We start from the raw sequence: 23652 nt of genomic DNA, 5'->3' as shown, positions 1-23652 counted from the left end.
CCCAATGACATATTCACTTTTTGTTAAAAGTTCATATAACTCCAGATATTGTTTTTTAAATATTTGTTTTTCTTCCCGCCTTGATGGTCGCTTCGATCTACTTGTTCGTTAATAATAAATATTTAAAAAACTATATCTGGAGTTACATGAAGTTTTAAATCTTTTAGCTTTTCTCATGCAAATCTTTCAGATGAGTCCAACTTGTAAAAGTACCTTGGGATCTCTTTAATTTTGTTTGCTATTTATACAAAGTCATAATGAGTAACAACAAACTTGGATATACCGTAACATTAACAATTTTCATACTGCCACAAAATATGCAGGGTTTAAATAAAATTCTGTCTGAATTAAATTGTAAATATGATATTTTATTGTTATTTACTTTATTTCAATTAAAATTTTTTAACAAAAACCCTTTTGTTTTTGCATTTTTTATGTAAATTAATTAAAGAGCATAACATTTTTTCAGGTGGCGTTTAATTGCTTGTGTATCTAATTAAATTTTGGTCCTATTTGCATAGACACAGCTCCTATACAAGCTTATACCTGCAAAATTTTGTAAAAAACTGATTAATATTTGGGAATAATTCTATCCAGTATCAATCCACCATCTCCTGGAACCTTCTTCAACAGTGTTTTAAAAGTTAATATGTCTACACTGTCATTGGGTCACCTAAAGTATCTGGTCAAGTTTTATTTTTTTTTTATCATATAGTAGTTTTAACATTTAATCCTTTTATTGTTGCATATATCAATTGTTATTTATGAGTACATAAAGTTTGTAATTGTAATATTTTTCAAAGTTGTAACTTGGTTTGGTGGTCATTCCTACCTATTATATATTATCCTATTGGAATGGTCTCCAGTCTATTAGGACAAATAAAAAAATACTTGCTTACTTATTTACTTAATATGCACTATAAATTAATATGTTAATCAATTTTTCTTTATATTAACATTTGTTAACAGGTCCAAAATTCCTTGTGCAACAACCACTAAACACTAAAATACAGGATAAATTTAATCAATTGTAAGGAAAAAAACAGAAAGGATTTAAACAATTTTTTATTCTAGTTTTATGAGTGTTTTTAAAAGATAGGTTTGTTTGAATATATCTTTCTGTGCAACCGAGTATTTTCTTGAAGAGTTTGAAGAGTGTGTGAAATTTGAAAGTAGTAAATAAATGTTATTGAGAATGGCGGAATATTATATTTGATGTTACTCTCGCTCTTGAACAGCTATATGTATACTGATATATACTTACTTTTTCATTTTCTTTAACCTAATTCAAACTGATTCTGTTTACAGGGGTACAATCTGTATTCACAACCTTTTAATCTTCAATTAACTGGTCCAAGAAAAACCTATTGTGTGCTGCGTTCTAAGTTTAACACTATTTTTTATTTTGCAACAATTTTTGAATTTACAGGGTGCACATTTTAAGCTGTACGTTCATGTAATAATCTTTCATTTCATACAATGTAATTTTTAATTTTGTATTTTCAGCCTCTCGAAACTTGTGATCTTAGAGTTACGAGACAATTGCATCAAGTTTTTACCAATGTAAGTTTTCAAGTACAGAGTTCTATTTGTGTGCATTACCACCAACTGTTCTACAATAAATAGTGCATTGATAGGTACACTGGAAAAAACAATTATTTTCTTCCTGAAATATTTTTAAACCAACATGTTACTCTTAGGTCATTTTCTTTTTTATCAAACCTGGAACGCTTGGATTTGGGTGGCAATGAATTGGAGGAATTGGTAAGATAATACATCATTTTCCATTTTTTTATCTATATTACTTTTAAATAAATTGAAATTTAAATATTCTTTTTTTATTTAGCCAGATACTATTGGTCAGTTACATAGCTTGATTGAATTATGGTTGGACAACAACATGCTCATGTCATTACCTGCTGTAAGTTATATTTTGTGTAGTGTTCTTCTTAATTTATTTTGACGGGCTGCACCTATTTCCCTTTTTCTCATAAAACATATCATAAGCAATTTAATGCAATTTAACTAACTAGTAGCTTAAGGTCATGGTTCAAACCCCGGCGGAGTCATGCCAGAGACTACAAAAGTGTGAATCTATCATTTCTGCTTAGCGTTGAGAATAGGATTGATATATTGGACGGTTGTCTAGTTAAGCGAAAACGGTGCATGCATGGCTTTCGTAGCCCATATGGGAGCATTAAATGGTTGCTAGCAAGCAGTGTTAATAGAAACTGAAGAAGCTATCTAGGGTAAATAATTTCTAATAATAATAATAATAATAATAGTTGGCAAAGGAGAGGTTTTCTACTTGTTTCTGATAATTAGCTGCCATTTTGAACAGATTTACTTATTTCCCTTCTACATAAAGTGACAAGACTGCATGGCCGTAAAATAATAGGAGGCAACTAACAAACATTGTGTTTTTTCCATGTTTTAAAGTTAAAGCACAAAACTGGAGAGTAAAAATTATTCTGTTCAACAATTGTTTCCCCAAACTTTTAATAGCAAAAAATAATTACCTACTACTTACGAGTAAAAACCACTTCTCTGGTAATCATTAGGACATTTGTTAGCCGATGAGATCGGCATCATTTAAAGTATGACCCAAAATTATTTTGTTGGGTCCCTGATAATCCATATGGCATCATATTTCTGGATACTGGATATTTTCTACTTCCAGACCTGTTTCATTAATGTACTCTAAATGTGTTTCACTTTACCCAAGTAATCCAGTAGTTGCAAAAATGTGTTTTTTCAAATGTGGCAAAAAAAAAATTGCTGTAGCTGAAACTAATATATATTTACGAAATAAGAGTATACTTTTATTTAACAACTACAATTTACTCAGTTGGATTTATTAAGAAGCATTGGTATTTTGTTATAAATTTTATAAAAAATTTCGATGTTAGGAATTGGGTGAATTAAAAAAATTACAATGCCTTGATGTATCAGAAAATCATATTGCTGAACTACCAGAAGAAATTGGAGGACTTGAATCACTTACCGATTTAATACTGACAAAAAATACTTTTCACGAATTGCCAGAAGGCATAGGTATGTAATGTGTAAGATTTTACATTTATGTTTAAAAAAGAAACGTAAAATCAGTTAATAGTAAAGAAAATTTAATGTTTTCTTTTTTAAACTGGAGGTAAGAGCACAAACAAAGATTGCTTCAACCTAATTTTAAAGCAAAAATATATTTTATACGTTGTAAATATAATCAGGTGAATTTTAAGACTTTGGTAGTTTTTGTCACTGCAAAACAAAGCTACAACAGAAATGCTACGGTAATTGCTGACGCTAAATTAGAAGGCTGTATATCGCTGATTGTGATTTTTAGGTGAACTGAAAAAATTGCAAATACTAAAAATAGAAGAAAACCAGATGGATGAACTAACAAGTGCTATAGGAGGGTAAGTTGAATTAAAAGAAAAAGTTTGCTTTGATTTCTTTGAAAGTTACATGTACACCTACGTCATGTCAGCACAGAAGAATTCAGTTGACACATTAAAAAATTATTATGCACTGCTAACATTTTAATGTTTGTGCACCTCCTTGTTAATAGAATGTAGCCTTCAAAAAAGTCTAAACCTCTTAAATTTTATCAATTGGTTGATATCAAATATGTTTTTTATATATAGAATTATCATTTAGTTATTAAAATTGTATTGTATTGTTGTTGTTTTATTTTTTTAGGTGTATATCACTATTAGAACTTATTCTCACAGAAAATGAATTAGAGGTATTTAGACATCAACTTTTTATGTCCTGTTATTTATTAGAGATTTATTTTATAATTTTGGGTATTTCTGTTTCTTTTAAAACTGTGTAAAGATGCCTCCAATGCCAACCCAATGCAATGTTTCTTCATTACACAATAATGTGAGCAATGCTGCCAGTACAACACTCGTTTTTTTTACTAGAATGTGTCGTAATGTTACACTACATTTTTTGGATGTTTATTTTTTTTTCTCTGTAAAAAGGTTTATAATGTAATAAAAAAAAGTTCAAGTTTTTTAAGAAACAAAACATGGCAATGTTTAAGCTTTCTATGAGAGCTTTTAAACAAAAATGTGGCAATGTTAAGTTTTGTCAGAAAGATATATGGGCACACACACCATCACATATGTTTTAGGCATGTTATAACATACCGCAATTATTTAACCTGTCCTTGTGTTTCTTTCTAAATACCTTAAATAATTGTTAATTAACTATCTTCCATTTTTTAGTTTCTTCCTGGCAGTATTGGTAAACTATCAAAGTTATCACATTTTAATATTGACAAAAATAGATTATTCACTCTTCCACCAGAGGTATTTGCACTTTTGATTCAATAATTAAGAGTATCGAGATATTTTTATTTTTGTTGTTGTTTTGACAGCATTCATTTTGATATATAGATTGGAAATTGTACACGTTTGAGTGTGCTCTCTGCACGGGAGAATGCCATTGCTACGATACCCAAAGAAATAGGAAATTGCAGAAGTTTGACAGTGCTGGCATTGTCTGGAAACAAGTTAGTATTGCGGCTTCAAAACTGATGTTTTACTAAACCAAGATTTTGAAAGCTGCAACAAAACACTTTCAGTTTTTATTGTGATGTTTTCTTGTGCCTGTATTTTCTAAACTGTGTGAGAAGTTGTTTTGTGTGGAAAATCATTACTTTTTTACTCCAGTTTAAAGTTTGCATAAAAAATAGACACAATTTACTTAGTTTTAGCAGAAATTAATTGGTAGCCTACAATTTTGTAGGCAATGTTACTCAAACCTGGTGTTGACAGAATTATGCGAAGAATATGTCAAATTAAAGTCGTACATTTAGACTCGCAAAACATGGTGCTAAGGGTGCAAATTTTTTTATAAGCCAAATTTTGACAGTTTCATAATGAAACATGTTCATACAAAACAATCCTTTCTCACAATTTTATGTGCCTAAACTAATGGGGAAGACATAAATATGTTTATTTGAATTTTAAAATTGCCACAAATAATGTAGAAACTTAAACAGAAAATGGGAAGAGCATTACTAATTTCCAAGAATATAAAAATGACCGAAAAATTTAGATATTGAGATATCTATGTCCAGGTACACTTGCATATTAAAAGTATTAACAGAATTTAAAAACCCTGAGTTGGGTATCAAGTATTGTTGCTTACAACATTTTAGACTAAGAAGTTTACCACTCACTGTATCCAGTCTACCTCTAAAAGCCTTATGGTTATCTCAAAATCAGGTAAGAGTTACGTGTCGCAATATGAATAATGTTGTTTTTGTTTTTCAATTTTAACTGTTGAGATGTGAATGATGCAGAGAACTTTTGTGGCCAGTATGTATTATAAAATTGTAACTATGCTAAATAAATCCTTTTTTAGTCACAATCTGTTTTGAAATTACAAGTTGAAGACGATGAAAAAACGTTAGAAAAAGTACTGACATGTTTTTTATTTCCACAAGAAGACCTGAAAGGAGCAAGTTTAGGTAATTCATGGAAAAATCTTTTTCTTGTGTGCGTATCTATTGTTTGTTAAACGGAACATATCTTTTCCAAAGTATCTAAGACTATTGAAATCTCTTATTAAAATTTTTCTTGTTAAAATTTCTTCCCAAGAGTTAAATTATTTATAAAATATTCACACTAGACTTTCACAAGTTTAACCAGCTGTATTTATAATGTTTAAATATTCTGATAGATGTCATAAAAAATGTATTGCCTTGTTGTGAACATTTACAACTATGTTCACCACACCTGAACAGAATTTACAGTAGGCCTAACATTGTACATCTCATGGCATTGTAAATGGGATAAAAGTTTTCTTAAATGGCTTTTTTTATCACTCACTTATAATGACCATGTTAATTTTTTATTAGTCTATTTTTCATATTTCTTAAAATAACTTGTTAGGTTTATATTGTTCAGAGATCAAATTTCCACATTTTTAGAGGTTTGAACTTACATAAGCTGTTAAACGATACTATTGTTATTGAGAAGTTAAGTTGATTGCTAAAAATGATAGTAAACATAAGTTTGCAACAATTTCTTAAAAAAAGCATTCCCTTATCAACATTATCTATATTTATCTATCTATTTTAAAGTTTGTTTATTTTTGTCTTGTTCGAAAACTTTGTGTTTGTATTAGTCTTTCTAATGTAAACAATGATATTTTGCGGTATTTTAAAACTTTTATATAAAAGTGTGCTTAGAAAACAGCACACTTCTGGGCTAAGACACCTCATTTATTTTAAGAAAAATATGGATAAGTTTTTTAATTTTAAATCATTTCTATTCCGTCGTAACAAACTTGAGAAGGAACTATTTCCAGATGGTAAGTATGCAATCTTCATTTTCTTTCTTTATGAATTGTAGATATATAAAAGGTATCGTTTTTGTTTTTGTAGAAGACTTTGTAAATGACATTTATGGTCCATCTGATGAGAAGACTTGGAAAACACCAGATGTGAAGTTTGCAGATAGCAGCGACGAAAACAAAGTAGTAAGTAAAATGGCATACTGCAGAAAGTAGAAATGTAATATTATTGATGCAGCATGTACGAGGAATGGTATTGTTTGTAGTACAATGTTTTTACTGTGTTCGCAGTGTGAGAGACTATAAATTCATCATTCTAGGTTTTTTCAGGACAGGAGTGTCCACACCTCCACACAAACAAGTTTATTATTAAGCTGTGCTATTGATAGAAAGTTGTCCAATGTAGCACACCTAAAAACCTAAAACAATTGATGTGTGCTTTTTACTGTTTGCATGGTGAAATCTTTATTTGAGACATTTATTTTCAATGTTAGGACTCATTTTATTTTCAGTGATTACATAATTCAATTTGTCAGAATTTCAATGTTGCTTGCCACATGCTACAACATATTTAAAACCTTACAGAGGTACTCTGAACCTTTAAAGATTATCCAAGTTTTGATTCTTATTATGAACATTCTCACTTAGTCCCATCTGGAACGAGTTCTCACACCTTATCCAAAAGAGCTTCGTAGTCGACATCCAAATTTGGTACGAAAGAGATCAAATTCTGCTGACGTAAGTATAATAGTATAATTAAATTTTATGAATATATTTAGTGTTGTGGCTGAATGTTATTGAAGCAAATTAGGACATGGAAATTGCTGTTAACAACAACAAAATTACGGAAACAGAAAGACATAAAAAGTTCCATAGGAGATCATTGTTCATACTTTCCACATCTCTGTTTCGTGCATCGTTGCCAGCCTGTCAACATGAAGTAATAAAATTTACCTTGATGCATGTCATTACTATGATTATATGTGCAAAGACGATGGCGTTTTAATTACAAAAGCCCTGGTTTTTAGATTGGCTCACACACATAGAGCAAGTAATATAATATAGATTTTAAGTAAATGTAAACCTGGTTTACTATTTTTTTTTTGTAATTCATATTTCTAAGCTCAGGCCAATGTAATTTAATTAGTCCTTCTTTGGGTGCAATTGCTCCTAATTTTTACATGAATAAGGATTAACATGTCCAGGATTGGTATATGGTGCCCACACCTCATTATATTTTATGCTTTTAAGGCCTTAAAAGCATAAAATATAATGAGGTGATCTTTAAAACCTTGAGGATCCATCATTTAAAAAAGCCTCGTATCTGATGTTTTTCGACATCAAAAGTACGATGATGATAAAAAAAACATGCAGATATAAAGTAATATTTTTAACAGGAATTGAAAGTTTTTAAAACCATTTCTAAATTTCTATCAATTGCGCTTGTGTAAAAGTGCTGGCCATTATTTTTTAGAAATTCCTTTTGTTTTGCCAATCAACCTGCCAGACTAGAACTTGAATTTTCTTAATTAAATTTTATGAAGTAGATTCACGGAATGCTGACAGATAGTTCAGACAGGAAAGGAGGTCTGGATCTACTAGCTGGCTATATAATTTTATTTTGAAGTTTTAGTAGGAAGCTGGTAGTTAGGTCTTGATTGCCTTTTAAAGGTTTAACCTTGTTTTTTGGAGGGACCCCTCTCCCTCCTAACTTTTTGTAATAATTTCTGAAGCATACCATTTTAGAGGTTAAAATTTGTTAGCTTCGTGGTATTAAAAAAAAAATTTAGTGTGAAGTAATGTCTGTTGATGTGGTCACTTATTGGTTAACAGGTGGTCAGGAAAAAATATCTGACCCCAAAATTTATTTTCCTCAAATATCCTCATAATATTTCCAAAGTCATATTTTAGCCCTTACACGCTTCTATTAACTAATCTTATACATCTAAAGCGCCTCAACAGTTTTTCGTACTACGAAGTTAACAGTCCACCATTTTGGCCTATTTCAAAGATATATGATGATGTCATTTTGAACAGAGTGATGTCATCCAAAAATTTTTTGTCCCAATTTTTCTTTAGTGTGCGAACAAACATTTTTCTCAAGTTTTTTGTGATGCAACATCACCTTCATCTCTTCTTTTTTTTTGTAGGGATAGGGGACTTTTTTATTTTAATTTAGTTTAATTTAATTTTTCCTTAAAAGAGCAAGGAACTCATTATGATTCACAAATAGGGTTTACAACACTACTAATTCGAACCCCAACAGTAACTCTGTAACTCAATTCTTATACACACCACCTTTAGAGTGACAAGCATGAACATGAGCACACTACGTCAGAACATCGACCATTAACTCCAAGTGATGAAGTGGCAAAAAAGAAGCGAAACAGCCTCAAATTTGATGAGAGTGTTATAGTTGTGGGTGCAGATGGAGGAATAGACAATCCATTGCTTGCAGACATCGATAACAATGATTCTAATGAAAACATTAAAGAAAACATTAAAGAACAAGTTACATTCAATGAGAGTGCAGCAACAGTTGAGGAGGAAAACAGCGTATGTCACTATTTAGTACTTTACTTTCGAATTTGCAATATTTTACATGTATTTCCCCAGTATTTAATATTTATAAAGTTGAAAGAAATTTCACTAGGTTTTGTTTGTTGTGCACAGATATTTTTCAGATAAGTTATCTTAAAAAAATTCCATTTAACAGAGTCACTCAGATGATGAAGATAACAGCGGAAAGCATGTTGGGTTTGTAATAGCAGATGACTTAGAGGATGGCAAGTCATTTGATGACAGTTATAAATGGGAACGTAAAGATACTCCACATCACTTAAAAGGAAAGCGAATTACATCGGAGGATCCAGACGCCTTGCAAGACATTCTTTCCAAACTTTCTAAGAAGAAAAGTGAGGAGAAATTAGATCATTTGGATGACGACACAACTGTTAAAGATGAGGACGCAGGAAAAGTTTTCAGCAACAAGGTACAACGTTTTTATTGTTTGAAGATAAGAATATATATATTTTTAAATAAACCTATTACCAATGATAGTTGTTTGTTGCACCTAATGTGATAATGTTGTTGTTAATTCAAGTTTTGTAAATACTGTAAATACTGTTAACCAGTTGTAACTGGTACGTAAATTTGAAAAGAAAAATGACTTGACCTCAAAAGTTTTAAACTTACAAGGCAATTTATTTAGGGTGTCTCGTTTGAGAATGGAGAAGTTGAAACAGATTATGTTGTTGTTGAAGATACAGGAGAGGAAGAAAAAGGTTTGTGTTTCGTAGTTTAAACGAACAGCTTGTCCATTATGAGAGGTGAAATTTTTACTGATCTTTTAGAGAAAACCTACAAATATAAAAGGCGTGATACTCCAAGGCCAGCAGATTTCAAAAAAGAACCGTTCAAACCTCGGGTTGATGTTTCAAACATTTTTGCAGAAGAAGAGGAAGAAGAAGAGACAAAAGAAAATGATGACAAAATTGGAAATTATGTTGGAAATGATAGCAATGTCAACAATAAAAAAGAAAATACAGAGGATATTGATGATGAGGAAGATGTTATTATAGAACAAAAAACAATTACCAAAGTTTTTGAAGAGGTAATGAGTGCCTTTATTTTGATATAAATAAGAAAAAAAATGATTTAACAGAAATAAAAGAAAATAACTAAGACTAGTGAGGCCATACTTGTAAAATCTCCTAAATAACTTAAAAAGATTGAGACGTTTTATGGCACAAAGAAATGTTTATCTTGCAATCAAAGAATTATATCTACATAACTGCAATTTCTGTTAAAATGCTATCAAATTTTTGTACATTAAAACAATGAAAGACTTAATTATTAGTACCTTAATTTGCAAAAAAAAATTTAGCAAAATCTCCTAAAATATGAAATAATATTTGTGTGACTTTTACTGTTTTCTCCTAAAATGTGACCCAAAAACTCCTAAATTTTGCTAAATTAAGAAATTTTAAATCTGTGGCCACCCTGCTAGTACATATCTCCACATGTACTGTAGTTGGTTTGTCTACAGCTCCAAGTTCTCGTAACAGGGCTTGAATCTCACTCACTTTTGGCCTATATGTTAGCCATGCACAAAGTTTTAAATTTGATGATTTTTGTTGTCGGTAATGGAAATTGACCAGTTTTGTTATTGTACCGTGGAATTTAGGAGCTAAAAGTGAGGACCTTGCTGGTAAGGTTTGTACGTCTTAACTAAGGGCTATGTGTTTTACAACATCAAAACTTTTATATTCTGAATAAATCTGATCTAAATAAAAATGTCATAAAAAAGTAAATGAAAAAGATGTTTTTGACTTGTATTCTCAAGCCATCAAGGAAAACTGTTTTAGTTAAATCAGTTGTGTATTTGTTTACATTGATAAGATGTTATTTTAATTATTAGTATGACATGGGATGCAAAGCCATGACATGCGTTCTTTTCTTGTTATTAAGATAACAACAGTGTTGGAACGAGATGGGACCAGTCTTGGTATCAATATTGCTGGAGGAATGGGAATGACGACATTCGATGAGGATGAAGAGGTAATGTTATTTATTGAAATTTACTGCTGAGTACTTATAAAAGTACTTATTTTTAATAAGTTGCGAAAAATACAACCAGTTAGGTTTCCTTATTCGTGCATTATACACAAAATGCTGGTGTGTGTTATGTGTAATTCAGTCTGATTTATTTTGCTAGGAAATAAGTATAGATATATAGATATATTAAAATAAGGCCACAGTTGCTTGATATTTTATTTCATTGTTGTGATACACACTTTCTGTTTTAAACTGAATAACTCCCCAAATCAAGGAAAAACTAAAGCGTTCGCCATATTTCAACTGATAAAATCTTTACATGAAGCTTAAAAACATAGCTGGTATTAAATATTCGTTTGAAACTCTTGTGAATTTGTTTTTTGTGGATTTGCGTATTTTTGGTGTGAATGCAGGCATATAGAGGTGTCTGTGACACAAAAGGATATCTTATTTGTTTAAGCCTTTATTGACATTAAAGGGATTGTTACATTTGAAGCCATCACATTGCCCATTGAGGTATAAAACAGATCAGTATATTGGCAGCCTTTTCTGTCCTGGCTCTACCTGCACTTAAATTGGTTAAATTCAGAAGTAGATTTGAATTAACAAATTGATGACATTAGTACATTAAATTGAAAGACTAATTTTAGGAAATATAAAGCACTGAATTTTAAATTATGTCCTCAATCAAATGCAGTGAACTTTCCCTTAAGTCCTAGTAATTAATAATTACTGCACTGCACATTTTAGTACTTGACAAAGACTGTACTATCAAGTAACTATGGTTTTAGATTATTACTTTGTTTTTTTTATATGTTTACACACACACGTGCACACATTACTTAACTGTATACGACTGTTACACGAAACACTGACGCATTAAACAATGACTAACATATTACATTGCACATACATTATTACCACATAAATTATTAACATACTTGCATTAATTTAAATCATTTAAACTAAATATCAGTTTGTACCTCACACAGGATGACCAGCCAACTAAATACCCTAGAAAAATGTCAAGGAAATCAAGGGGAAATTACAAGTCAGGAACATCAGGGAGTTTAGTATCTTGTCTCAAAATTCGGGAAAGAATTCTGTTTTTAAATCGGGGGTTTAGAAGCATTAGCCCATGTGAAGTGTCCATAGTTTGCAGCTATATTTCTCATAGTGCCAGGAAGCAGCAGACCAGGAAAAAGCCTGAGGGTTTTATTTCCTAAGTGGTTGGCCTACCTGTAACAATAGTAGAGGTACAAAATTGAAGTTAAAGATTAGAAAGAGACCTGTAATGTTTAATTTGAACTGGCAATTCCCCATAAATTTGGTCTTTTAAATAATTAATGATAATTATTCACGTGACAAAATAAAAGAATTTTTTCAGGATTTCCAAAATCTTTCATTTTTAAACTTGTTGCGTGAAAAATTACGATTAATAATTAATTATTTTTTTATCTAACAGTATGCCGCGGGTAATACACCAGATGGATATGATGAGGAAGAGGTAATAACATATATAAGACATTGACTGTTGACGACAACTTTTTGACCAACTGAATATCATTCAAGTTTTGTAAACAACTTTAAACAACGTCATCCTCCTCTATCTTTATAAATTTGTCTTTATGTATCTCTCTAGGGCGTGTTCATTACAAAAATTACACCGAATGGTCCTGCAGATAAAAGTGGTGTATTACAGCTTGGTGATAAGATCATCAAGGTATGTTTAAAAGCACTTACAAAATTGGCAAAACTTTTTTACTGGAGACTGACCAAACAACTAGTACATGTTGCTCCACACTTACAAAATTCATGAAGTATCTTCACTGGAGACTTATCATAAAATTTCAAAGTACCTTTTCACACAATTATGTTTTTATAGGTAAATGATGCTGACATTTCTAACTTTGCGCATGATGATGCTGTAACTACAATGAAAGAAGCTTCAAGCCCTGTCACGATAGTAGTCTTACGTGAAGTGACAGATGAAGAACAGATCAACGATGCCCTGATGGTGTGTATTACTTTTGAGAGAAAGCATTTTTAAATTTTAGATGACATTATTCAAAAACAGTTTGATTGAAAACATGATACTTGTAGATATTATTGTGTTATGTTGTTTCAATTTTTTTGGTTTAATATTTAGCAAAGAGAAGAAAAAAATGTTCGTTTTGCTGCTGAGCCAGAGGTTGAAGATATCGAAATTGCAGCGGAGGTAGGCTGAGAAACAATGTTTTTATACAAGAACATTTGAACTTTTGTTTATATACTATTTTAGATTTATTTTTTACCACCAAAATAATTTTAACCTGTATAATTAACATAGATGAAGCCGCATCTACGGCCAACTGTTAGTAACTTTTTTTTCACAGTATTATTTTACTACGTAAGTAGCCTCTACAAAGTCTTGTATTAGGAAAAAGAGGATACTTGATAATTGAGTTATCTTAATTAACTATTATATCCTTGAAGTTTTAAAGTGAACATTAGATCTGTATATTATATTTAAATAAAAGAGTTTTGGACACACTTGTGCAACTTTGCTAAAATTTTCAGTATATCTTTCTAGAAAACAATAATTTAATTTGGAAACCAAAGTTTTATATCAAAAGCTTTTAATTGACACAAAAAACGTTATTATGGTTGTGTTTTTACCTCTCTGTACGATCCTTTTTACAGACCTCAGGTTACAACAAAACATTTATGATACTACTGATGATAAGAATCAACAAGAATACCCTTATCTAATCTAGCAAAACATAGTGAAACTATAAGTAATAAGTTATGAACTTGTAAGTATTATTATAAGATTTTTTAAATATTTTATTGAAGTTGTACAAGCGGTACTTAACATTTTAAGAACAACAACAATAAGATACATTAGCTGTTGATATTTTTAAATATTTTTTTAGAAAATATTGTATTCATGTTGTTGTTGTTTTGAAAAAGGAAAAATAATACACAAAACACTAGTTTTTCATATACACATGCATAAAATGTTCTGATTTTATCAATTAAAGTTCATCAACATTAAATTATAGCAGCGAAATTGTCATCATTATCATCATTGTAGTGTAATATTTTTAAAAAAAGCATTACATAACAAAACCCATTTAAATATTTTAATTTGACATATAAAGGTAGATCTGTGGGTACAGGTGTGAATATGTGTGGGGCATGTTTCTGCGATTTAAATCCTACCAAAAATTAGGAACTTATGAACTATTAAGTGGGAGTTTCTAATGTAATATTACTTTCAAAAGAAATTAGGATCAAGGAGAGAGCATAGTTTTCTCTTATTCTCTACAGTATTTCAGGTTGCATTTAAATGTCATTCTTTTGTATTTTAATTATTGTCCAAAGCTTAATTTATGACATTAACTGCTTATCTTCTAAAACTCAGGATGTTGTTAAATTTAACTTGATTTTTTTTGAATTTACTGTTTCCTGATAAAGCAAGGACTTGTGTCTGACATATTGAAGCAGTGCGCTCAATTTGCTATCAAAATACACAATTTTTTTATACGCGCTTTGTTTATAAGCAACTGAGCTGATTTGAAAAATTATTAAGCAATTTTAGTTCTGTACAACTATAGGACAAGTAAAATTTAACTGTTGTGAAAATACAGACATGTTTTAAAACAATATATCTTCTTTGTTGAACTTTCTTTTACAAAAGATATGATTTCTTTTTCTCTTCTTTTATAAGTGATAGCAACCATTATTGCATCTTTAGATATGCAACCTCATATTGGCTGAAATATAGGCAACTTGTGATCTGACCAAAATCTTAGTTGCTTATAAATAATAATAAAAGAAAGGCCCATAGAGTTACATCCACCCCTTAAAAAAATATTAATAATGCTTATTTCTTGTATGTCTTTTTAAGTGTAACTCAAACAAAATATCACATAGCAACAAAAGCAATGTCAAGAAAAAGTTGTAGTAGGAGTTTTTACCATGCTGCTAGCCGTGGTTATTATGCTTAAATGTAGTAATTCCTTTTTTCTAATAATAAAACCATCCTGCATGGTGTGGTCAGGACTTCATGAAATTCTTCATGCTTCTTTAATTGCCTGTTACGTCACAATATATCAGAATGTTTTCCTCACATTCTTGTTTAATTTTTCATCCAAACCATAAACTATGTAACTGTTGTAGTAAAATAATATGATATTATTGTCAACCCTGAATTGTCAACATTTAATTATAATAGTTTTTTAATTGAACTTTTATGATCATTACTAATGTTTAAAACACATTGAAACTGTTTTAAAGTTAGGAACGAGAATTAGTTTTATCTCGTATGAACGGTTTTATTTTGTACATCGTTATAACTTTATTATAACCTTCGTTGAAATAAGATGGCTTTAGTTAGACGCAGATCAAGCAAACAAGCTCGTTGCTGGAAAATTCGAGTAAGTTAGAGGGTGTCTTTTACTAAGCTACTAATTGAATTTGTTATTTTATTGTTAATACTAGTTGTTTTTCTTTTATTAGAAACACAATAGTTATTAAAATAATCAAGTTACTAAACAGATTAAAAGATAAACATGCAATAAACTATTATACAAAAGGTTTTATTCGAATATATAAATGACTAAACATTTTTATTTGTGCAATTTATTTGCATTTGTTTGCTTTATTTAACATTCAGCAAACCATTTTTTTTCGTCTAGACAATCCCTGTTATGTTAAAACGAGATGCAAAAGGTCTTGGATTTAGCATTGCTGGAGGGAAAGGAGCCACAGCATATAAAAGTTCGAACATGTACAAGGGCACTGACGAGGTGAACTTTACTTTCATTCATAAGTTAAATTGGTTATTTATCTTTATAGAATTTAAAAGGAAAACTGTTATTGTTAAAGAAAAGTTATCAATACTCGACAAGATCCAAATTGATTTTATTAAAATTAACTTTCATTTTTTTTTAAAGTGAAATAGTGGAAAAAAGTGAAGCTGAACCTAACATTATTTGAGAAGATCTCACACTGTATACTAAATGTATTACTGCACTATCCAAATTATAGGATAGTGCAGTAGTGGTCATAGGTTCGAATTCTAGGCAAGTCATGTCAGAGACAACTAAAGAATGAATCGAAGCACTAGAAAGACAAAATAGATGTTCGAGAAATAACAAACTTTAAATAATAAAAGTTTGCATTCTTTAAGTAGTTTCACATTAGTTCCATAACATTAGTTTAATCAAAAGTAGATTATAATGGCTTTAAGACAGAATAAAAACACTATGACATAGCGAAACACCACAGTCGTTATGGCAAATGGATGTTTTATATGAGGAGTGAGTCTAGTTTGAAACATGTGAGTGAAAATAAATATTCTAAATCAACAAACAACAAGAAGTCATAAACAATCCCTACAATTTATTTTTGACACAAGTCAGAAAAAGGAAATAAGCAATAATGCTAATATAACTGTTACAATAATTATATTCTATTATTAGTGTTATAAAATATCTGTTAAAGAATTTTTATTTTTATTTTTTACCTGCTGTAACTGTGCATGAGTGACACCTGCAACTTTAATGGAGCGTGGCCTAGAGGTTATGGAGTTCGCTCTGTAATCACAAAGTCTGTGGTTTGGTCCACTGCTGGGTCATGTATAGCAGATACCTTTACCACAGCTACGGGTTAACCCATGCTATGTGAGGGAAATTGGGTAGGCAATGTCAGTCTATACCTAATGCATACATTCAGAACACAGGAACCACATTGATAAAAGTTTTGGCTATATTCTGTATAAATATTCGTAATAATAAAAGTACACGAGTGACTATTATTGAGTGGTAGCTAAACCCAGAAGCAAATTTTAAAATGAATTACATCCCAAATTTCTGTAAAACGATTTGTCATTTCTTTTAGGGAATATATATCAGTAAACTATCTGAAAATGGACCAGCTGCTTTAGATAAAAGACTGCAAGTTGGAGATAAGTTACTCTCTGTAAGTGTTTATAAAGTTTATATTAAATTTATATAACAAATATTTTGTGCAATATGCAACGAAGGTCTAATATAACGTTAAAAAGCACCCTATATTGAGTTCAGTTCTGTTTTTAAGAAAAAAGGATTTAAACATCTGACTTAAAAATCTAAAATGTTTAATAAAATACGAGAAATAACATTTTACGTGATTATGTGATGTTGCCCTGTTATAGTCTATATTATAATGCCTGTATACGTCTGTCTGTCCGTCTGTCTGTCACGCAAAATGGTAGCTTAGCTGCGACGGGCGAATCCATGGATTTTTCCATGGGCTAACGACCAGTTTGTTATTATTAATCTACATGGGAATTACTTAATTAGACTGATTGTTTGCAGTGTAGATTTATTTTAGAATACGTCTGAAACATATTAATAAGTCTAACTGGTACCCTTTAATGTTCTTATTTTTAGATAAACAACGTAGATGTACGTAATGCTAAACATGACGATGTTGTAAACATTCTAACAAGTTGTGCTGATAAAGTAACACTGGTTGCATATCGTGAACGCATTGTCAACAAAAAAATGAGACCTATGTCCCAAATCAATGGTAACGCTGAAAATGTAAAGACTGTCGGGGAATCAACAAAGGTGAGAGTTATTGTTTAAATAAAGACATGAATTCATGTAAATATAAATAATGCAAAACTAAAAATAAGTGAAAAACATATGCTGTTTCTTTACCCATAATTTATTTACTTTAGTTGAGTAATGTGAAGGCTTCCTATTGTTATTAACTTGCCTATTCTCTTTATTCTTGTAACAGTTTTGTCACATAATAGAACATTACCTTAACTTCAGAGGGGATCTTGCCGAAAATGTTAGGGTCTATGCAATATTTTGTAATAAAATACTGTGGGCTCATATTTTTATCTTTTTATATGGTACACTTTCCATATAGTTTAACACTGAAAAAACCATCTGCTATTTATTACAATGCAAAGCAAATTTTCTTGACAAATGCTAGAATAGGGTAACAGAACAGAATCTTTTTTTAATTCACAAGAGAAGAAATGATGCATGTTAATAATTTTGAGTTTTATGTGTTTTTGGATGACGTTACATGACTTGTTTTCCATTCAGGCAGGGTAATTTTTTGCATAGAAATGCGAGACAAATTTCTCCTAGACAAACATACTCAGAGAATATTTATTTTATCTACTTCTTTTTTTTTTTGTTTATGTTAAGAAAAGGTTACCTAAAGCTTATAAATTTAGCGTTACTGAATTGCAATTGTGAGTATGCTGTGTTAAATTTTTTTTATGGTTTGAAGTGGATTAGAAAACAAAGTGGATTTGTGTTTTAAAAATCAATTTCTTTTTGTAATATTAGTAGCAAATAATTTTTGTTTTTAAAAACTAAGAAGGTTTGTATTGAGAAAAGAAAAGAGGAATATTACTTTTAAAGCTGATTAAGAATTCCTTTTTCGTGTTTTCAAACTTATGGAACATAAAAGAAAGACAAATGGAATGAAAGGCCTGTGTTGTAAACATTGAGTTAGTCTACATATTTTAAATTATTGATGGAGTTTTTCTTTGCAAACAGTGGGATGTTTTTTTCTGTCAAATATATTTTCAGCAAGAAGAAAGAATTTTTTGCACTTCTATTCTCTTTTTTTCTCAATTTTAAATGCTTTACTTTTAATGATAAGCTAAGACAAAGTCATTTTGGTATTTTCATTAACATCTCACACACTGCATGCTATGGAACAACAACCTTGCAGACATTTTTTGTTACTTTGATTATCATGCTAAGTAATGTTTTATGAAAATAACAACCTAATAAATTGCACAGTAAGGGTCAAAATGATTTTTACCACAAGTTTTAAAGAAGTTTGCTAAAAAAAAAAAGAAGAGAGATATTGTAACGTTTATATGATTTTGTTATGTTGTATTTACACTGGATGGTAACAATGCTTAGTAAATTTGTTCATGAAATTTAAAATTTGTGACATGCTAGAACAAAATAAAATGAAAAAGCTACAGAAATACAAGAAAAGGATAATATATTCATGCATAATCAACTTCAAGGTTATATATTTATACGTATCAATTATATATTAAAAATATGAGAAACTCTATTAGATTTTTATAAAGGGTTCAAGTATTTTTACTAGCTGTAAGATGCATAAAAAATTGTTCAAGAGAGTTACAAGTGAAAAGATTAAGTTATAATTTCTTCATTTCCATGTGTATGTAAATTTTTAAGACATTTCAATTTAATTCATTCACTTTGAGGTACTTCATGAAACGTGTTCTGCATTTTCTTTGTTTTTACATAGGCTGAAGACCTGCCTGGTGATGCAAGACAGGAACCAAGGTTACTTGTTGAAGTGAGTATAACTCTGATTTTGTGTTGGGTTCAATTTTTTTGTCTTGTTCATTGTATCTGTCTTTGTCACACTAACTTCTTGCATAATCTCTGCACCCTCTAGACCTGTTATTAAGGAACTGCTGAATTTCAACCTTACTAAATTGCTGCCATTACTTCTCCCTGTATAGGAAGTAATATTAAAAAAATCTGCTGGACCTCTTGGTTTGAGCATTGTTGGTGGATCAGATCATGCTAGCCATCCATTTGGTGTTAACGAACCTGGAATATTTGTTTCAAAGGTGTGTAATGTTTGATTGTCTCCACTGATTTAAGCATACTCCAACAGAGTTTTACAAAGTAATCGCACTTTTTTTGTGTCAAGGTTAATCCAACTGGTGAAGCTGCAAAAACAAACTTATGTGTGGGTGACCGCATTTTACGTGTCAATGACAAGGATATGCAAACCGCCACTCACCACGAAGCTGTTGCTGCCCTTATCACAAACGATCCTGTTGTGAAACTCCTCATTCGGCATGATCCGCCACCTCCAGGAATACAGGTATCGTCAAACAAAACTTACATCTTTTTAAGAAAAATTTACTACCATGGGGATCATATTACATATATTTTTCTTTTTTTGCCTGATTTAGTTAAAAATAAACAAAAAAATTTATTTTTAATAAACTGCTATAAAGTCATTGCAAACTATATAATTGTTAGATTAGATTGTTACATGTTGTTGTTAATTAATCTTGACATATGTTTCACAGCATTTTGCTTGAAGCTGAGGTGTTCCTCTAATGTTGAATTGAAACTTTTGTGAGCTAGTCGTGTCAAAAAGAGGAATACGCTCTGTGCCATTTTCACTTTCCAAAATTTAAAAAGAATTTTCTGTTAAAAACATGATGATAATGAATAGAACCAACTTATCAAAAGACAGACAAAAAATCTTAGCATGTTACTATCACAAGAAGTGAATAAATTTATATCGAAAGTCACACTATATTTTCTACAGGAGATCAACATTAACAAGAAGTTAGGAGAAAAGCTTGGTATCAGTATTAGGGGTGGTGCTAAAGGTCATCCTGGAAATCCATTTGACAAAGAAGATGAAGGAATTTTCGTATCCAAGGTAAACTTAAACGGTGCAGCTTCTCGAGATGCTCGATTAAAAGTTGGAATGAGAATTCTGGAGGTATTTTATTGAAACTCTTTTCTTATTACTTGTACCACTGTTTTTGCAACATTAAAAAAAACATTTGCACTGCAGTGACAGTAAAATGTTTTAAAACCATCAATTGCAAAGTGCCAACATGAATTATGAAGGCTATTTCTGTAAATTGGCAATTAAGACCATCTCACCTTTTTTCTGCATCTCAAAAAGAGTATGACAAAATTTCTTTACGTTGCATAGCTTCAATGACAAAACAGAGTACTGGTGCTTTAATCTTATGCTTTAAAAAAGCAGTTTAACTGCTCTGATGTTTAAGGCTAAATCAGGTACTTTACATTCTTTAAAAAACATGTTTATTCAGGTTATACTTTTTCCACTACAAAAGAATTACAATTTTTTTAAAGCTTTCCATGAAATGCGGTGAGTGTTCAGATATAACTAAATTAGATAATTAAATTAGAAAATTAAGTTGTCACATCCAGACTTTGCGTTTCTGATTTGATATAGGGCTCGGGCTTCATTAAGATTTGATGCATACAAGATTTAATTGCATGAACTTTTCAGGCCATTTAAACTTACAAAACATTTTTATGCAACTTTTACTTCGCTCTATACGTAGAATAGCAAAAGAGAGAAAATGTTCTCTAAACGTAATCTCAATTTCGGCATGGAATATTTTACATTTAATAATGGTATGTCAAAATAGTTGTAATAAAATATTTTTATTATTGGTGTGAAGAATTAGCAAACAAAGAATTTCTTTTGTCTTAAATTCATTATTTGGGAACATGCACGTTATTACGGTAGATTATTAGATTGCTTGTCACCGTGCACGCAATTGACAAGGGCCTGAAAACAATCTAAATTATGCATCATTTTTTCCTGACTTTTCAATAATTTTTCAAATATTTATTTATCTGCTTTTTTAGGTTAACAATACAAGTTTATTAGGTGCAACTCACGTTGACGCTGTACGCGCTCTTAGAACAGCGGGGGATAATTTATCACTCATTGTTTGTGATGGTTATGACGAAGATGCTGCAGCGGCTCTTCATCCAGAAAATATTTTGTTTAACCCGTTATTATGCGAACCAACTCGATTCAGTCCAGATTCGCAATCATCCGCTACCTCAGGAGATTCTTTTGGGGTATTAATAAAATAATTTTCTTGAACATTGTATATGCATATGATAAAAGATGTTCTAATAGTAGTTGTTGTTGTTGTTGTTGCTGTTGTTGTTGTTGTTGTGACTTTTTTATCCTTTTTGGATATTTATAATTGTATTTCTGTAATTTTCCAGGATGTTATGACTGAACGAATAAACTACCATGATGAAACAGATAGTTCAAAACCAACGCAAGCTGTTGAAGTGAATCAAAATGACGTAGACATTTATGACATTGACGAACATGGAAATAAAGTAAGCACTTTTCCTCAATACTGTTTTTATTTAAAATTGAAAAACATGATCAGTTGATTGTCCTGTTACGACTAAAGCGAATTGTAAAGTGGAAATATTTGATAAAAATTAAAACATTTCCTCCTGATTGAAGCCAGATTTCCGTTAAAAAAAATAATACACATGTTATCAAAATCAGTTATCTAAATGGACATCTTTGATCTTTCGATTGATGTGTGAAAAAGTAGCATTTAAATCAACTTTTTTGTAGTATGTGTATCTAGAATTATTAAAACAAAAAAAAAATAATTATCTCTGGGAACCAATTGTTGAAACTAAGATAATAGGTTTTGTCACGATGTGTTGTGTCCCAAAACCAATATAACTGAAACATATTGTGGTTCATTTCTGTAATAACTGTAACTGTATCGTCTTCCAATTCTTTTTAGGTCAAAAGAACGCCAAGTGCTGCAGAGCAGAGAGCAATTAATGCAGAGAAACGAGCAGAATGGAGGAAAGAGCGCATGGCTGCATTGGATAACGATGCTAAAAAAGCTCAGGTAGTAATTGCACAAGCAAAAGCTCTTTCCACGTCCTCGCTAGAAGGTTCATGCGTATCTGACTCTGAAGAACGAACAACATCAACAAGTTAGCTGAAATATTTCGACCTAGCACTTGAATATAATTTGACAGGAACGTCGTTAGCACATTGAGAGTTAAGTTGTGTCCCCTTGAACAATGAAGATCTGTTCCTTCTAGCATTTTATTTTGAGAATCTGATTGCGATGTAACAGAACAAAGACGATTTAGCTAGCCTATCCGTCGAACTCAGCATGCAGCTTTATGATTGTGTATATATTTATTACACTTCATGAGATAGTTATTATTATTTTTTTGAAATGCTCATCAGTTTACTAATTTTAAAATTTACATGAGAAGGGAGATGCAAGAATACATTATCAAAACAAGCAGCCACGTGTACATACAGTATTTTAAATGTATCTGTGATTACTAAGTATATATTTTTTAATATTTTTTTTTGTGGATAGCTTGTGAAGCGAAATAAAATGTGCTCAAAATGAGAGTGTCATGAAGAATTGCTACCACATAGATTTTGTCAAAGCTTTAGTTTATGCCGTTCGTTTCCTTCTTTATCCTTTTCGTTTTAACATCTGGTTCTAGAAATAATGATTATTTATTTATGCTTTAAAATTTACGATTCCAATTTTTCTTTTTGGTTTTTATATTTTGTAATGTTCATTCCGATATGTTGGGAATATTTAAGTTAATGCTTTTTATACTTTTAATTTTAACTTTAGAGATTAGACATTTTTGTCACTTTTTATTCAATGACTGACTTTTATTTTTTCAATGATAACTTTGTATTTAATTTTGACAGGCTATGTTTCCTTTGCAAGTTAATTCCAGACAACTTTTATTTTCAAATTATTTCAGACGGAAAAAATGGTGCTACTGAGAAAACTTTTAAAAGATAAGACTTGGAAACGAGACAAAGGTGCATCATGTATCCCAATTCTGTTTTCGTGGTCTTGCACTAAAAATTCTGACTTATTAGCTCAACTGTTGTTTAAATAACCGATTTTTACCTTATTAGCTTATTTTTTTGTCTTTAATCAACCAACCTGTCTAACAAATTAACTGGTAGAAGATATTTTTATACTTTTGTGGGTGTGTTTTCAGTTATAAATATCGAATTACAATTCTGCAAGTAGATATACTTTTACAACTATCCTCCATGACTTTTATCGTTTCTTTTCAGCACCGAAAAAGTCATGGAGGATGATTAATATTGTTATTGTACTATATGTATTGTCTCAGTCTTAATGATGATAATAGAATACTATGTAGCATAATAAAACTTTTTGTTATA

The 23652-nt window shown here is 30.5% G+C and overlaps 1 protein-coding gene across 2 annotated transcripts in view; it reads left to right on the top strand.

The window, feature by feature from the left end:
* Positions 1–23640, top strand: part of LOC130647116 (protein scribble homolog) — a 30792-nt gene extending 7152 nt beyond the window's left edge. The window contains exons 5-35 of one of the 2 annotated variants that reach the window (XM_057452855.1): positions 1507–1563; positions 1701–1764; positions 1847–1921; positions 2910–3054; positions 3344–3416; positions 3700–3745; positions 4233–4316; positions 4404–4519; positions 5171–5237; positions 5377–5482; positions 6401–6495; positions 6958–7047; positions 8614–8865; positions 9026–9301; positions 9521–9593; positions 9663–9922; positions 10780–10869; positions 12332–12373; positions 12509–12589; positions 12752–12883; positions 13016–13084; positions 15549–15659; positions 16753–16833; positions 17286–17465; positions 19156–19206; positions 19376–19486; positions 19570–19746; positions 20203–20382; positions 21291–21509; positions 21663–21782; positions 22211–23640. In XM_057452855.1, the coding sequence (XP_057308838.1) occupies positions 1507–1563; positions 1701–1764; positions 1847–1921; positions 2910–3054; positions 3344–3416; positions 3700–3745; positions 4233–4316; positions 4404–4519; positions 5171–5237; positions 5377–5482; positions 6401–6495; positions 6958–7047; positions 8614–8865; positions 9026–9301; positions 9521–9593; positions 9663–9922; positions 10780–10869; positions 12332–12373; positions 12509–12589; positions 12752–12883; positions 13016–13084; positions 15549–15659; positions 16753–16833; positions 17286–17465; positions 19156–19206; positions 19376–19486; positions 19570–19746; positions 20203–20382; positions 21291–21509; positions 21663–21782; positions 22211–22414 (3727 nt within the window). In that variant the 3' untranslated portion in view covers positions 22415–23640. The remainder of the gene's footprint in view (positions 1–1506; positions 1564–1700; positions 1765–1846; positions 1922–2909; positions 3055–3343; positions 3417–3699; positions 3746–4232; positions 4317–4403; positions 4520–5170; positions 5238–5376; positions 5483–6400; positions 6496–6957; positions 7048–8613; positions 8866–9025; positions 9302–9520; positions 9594–9662; positions 9923–10779; positions 10870–12331; positions 12374–12508; positions 12590–12751; positions 12884–13015; positions 13085–15548; positions 15660–16752; positions 16834–17285; positions 17466–19155; positions 19207–19375; positions 19487–19569; positions 19747–20202; positions 20383–21290; positions 21510–21662; positions 21783–22210) is intronic. The other variant, XM_057452856.1, reaches the window with a different exon arrangement.
* The last annotated feature ends 12 nt before the right edge of the window (positions 23641–23652 follow it).

Source organism: Hydractinia symbiolongicarpus, chromosome 6 (assembly GCF_029227915.1).
Source record: "Hydractinia symbiolongicarpus strain clone_291-10 chromosome 6, HSymV2.1, whole genome shotgun sequence".
NCBI lineage: Eukaryota > Metazoa > Cnidaria > Hydrozoa > Anthoathecata > Hydractiniidae > Hydractinia > Hydractinia symbiolongicarpus.
This window is presented reverse-complemented; position numbering and strand designations above follow the sequence as displayed.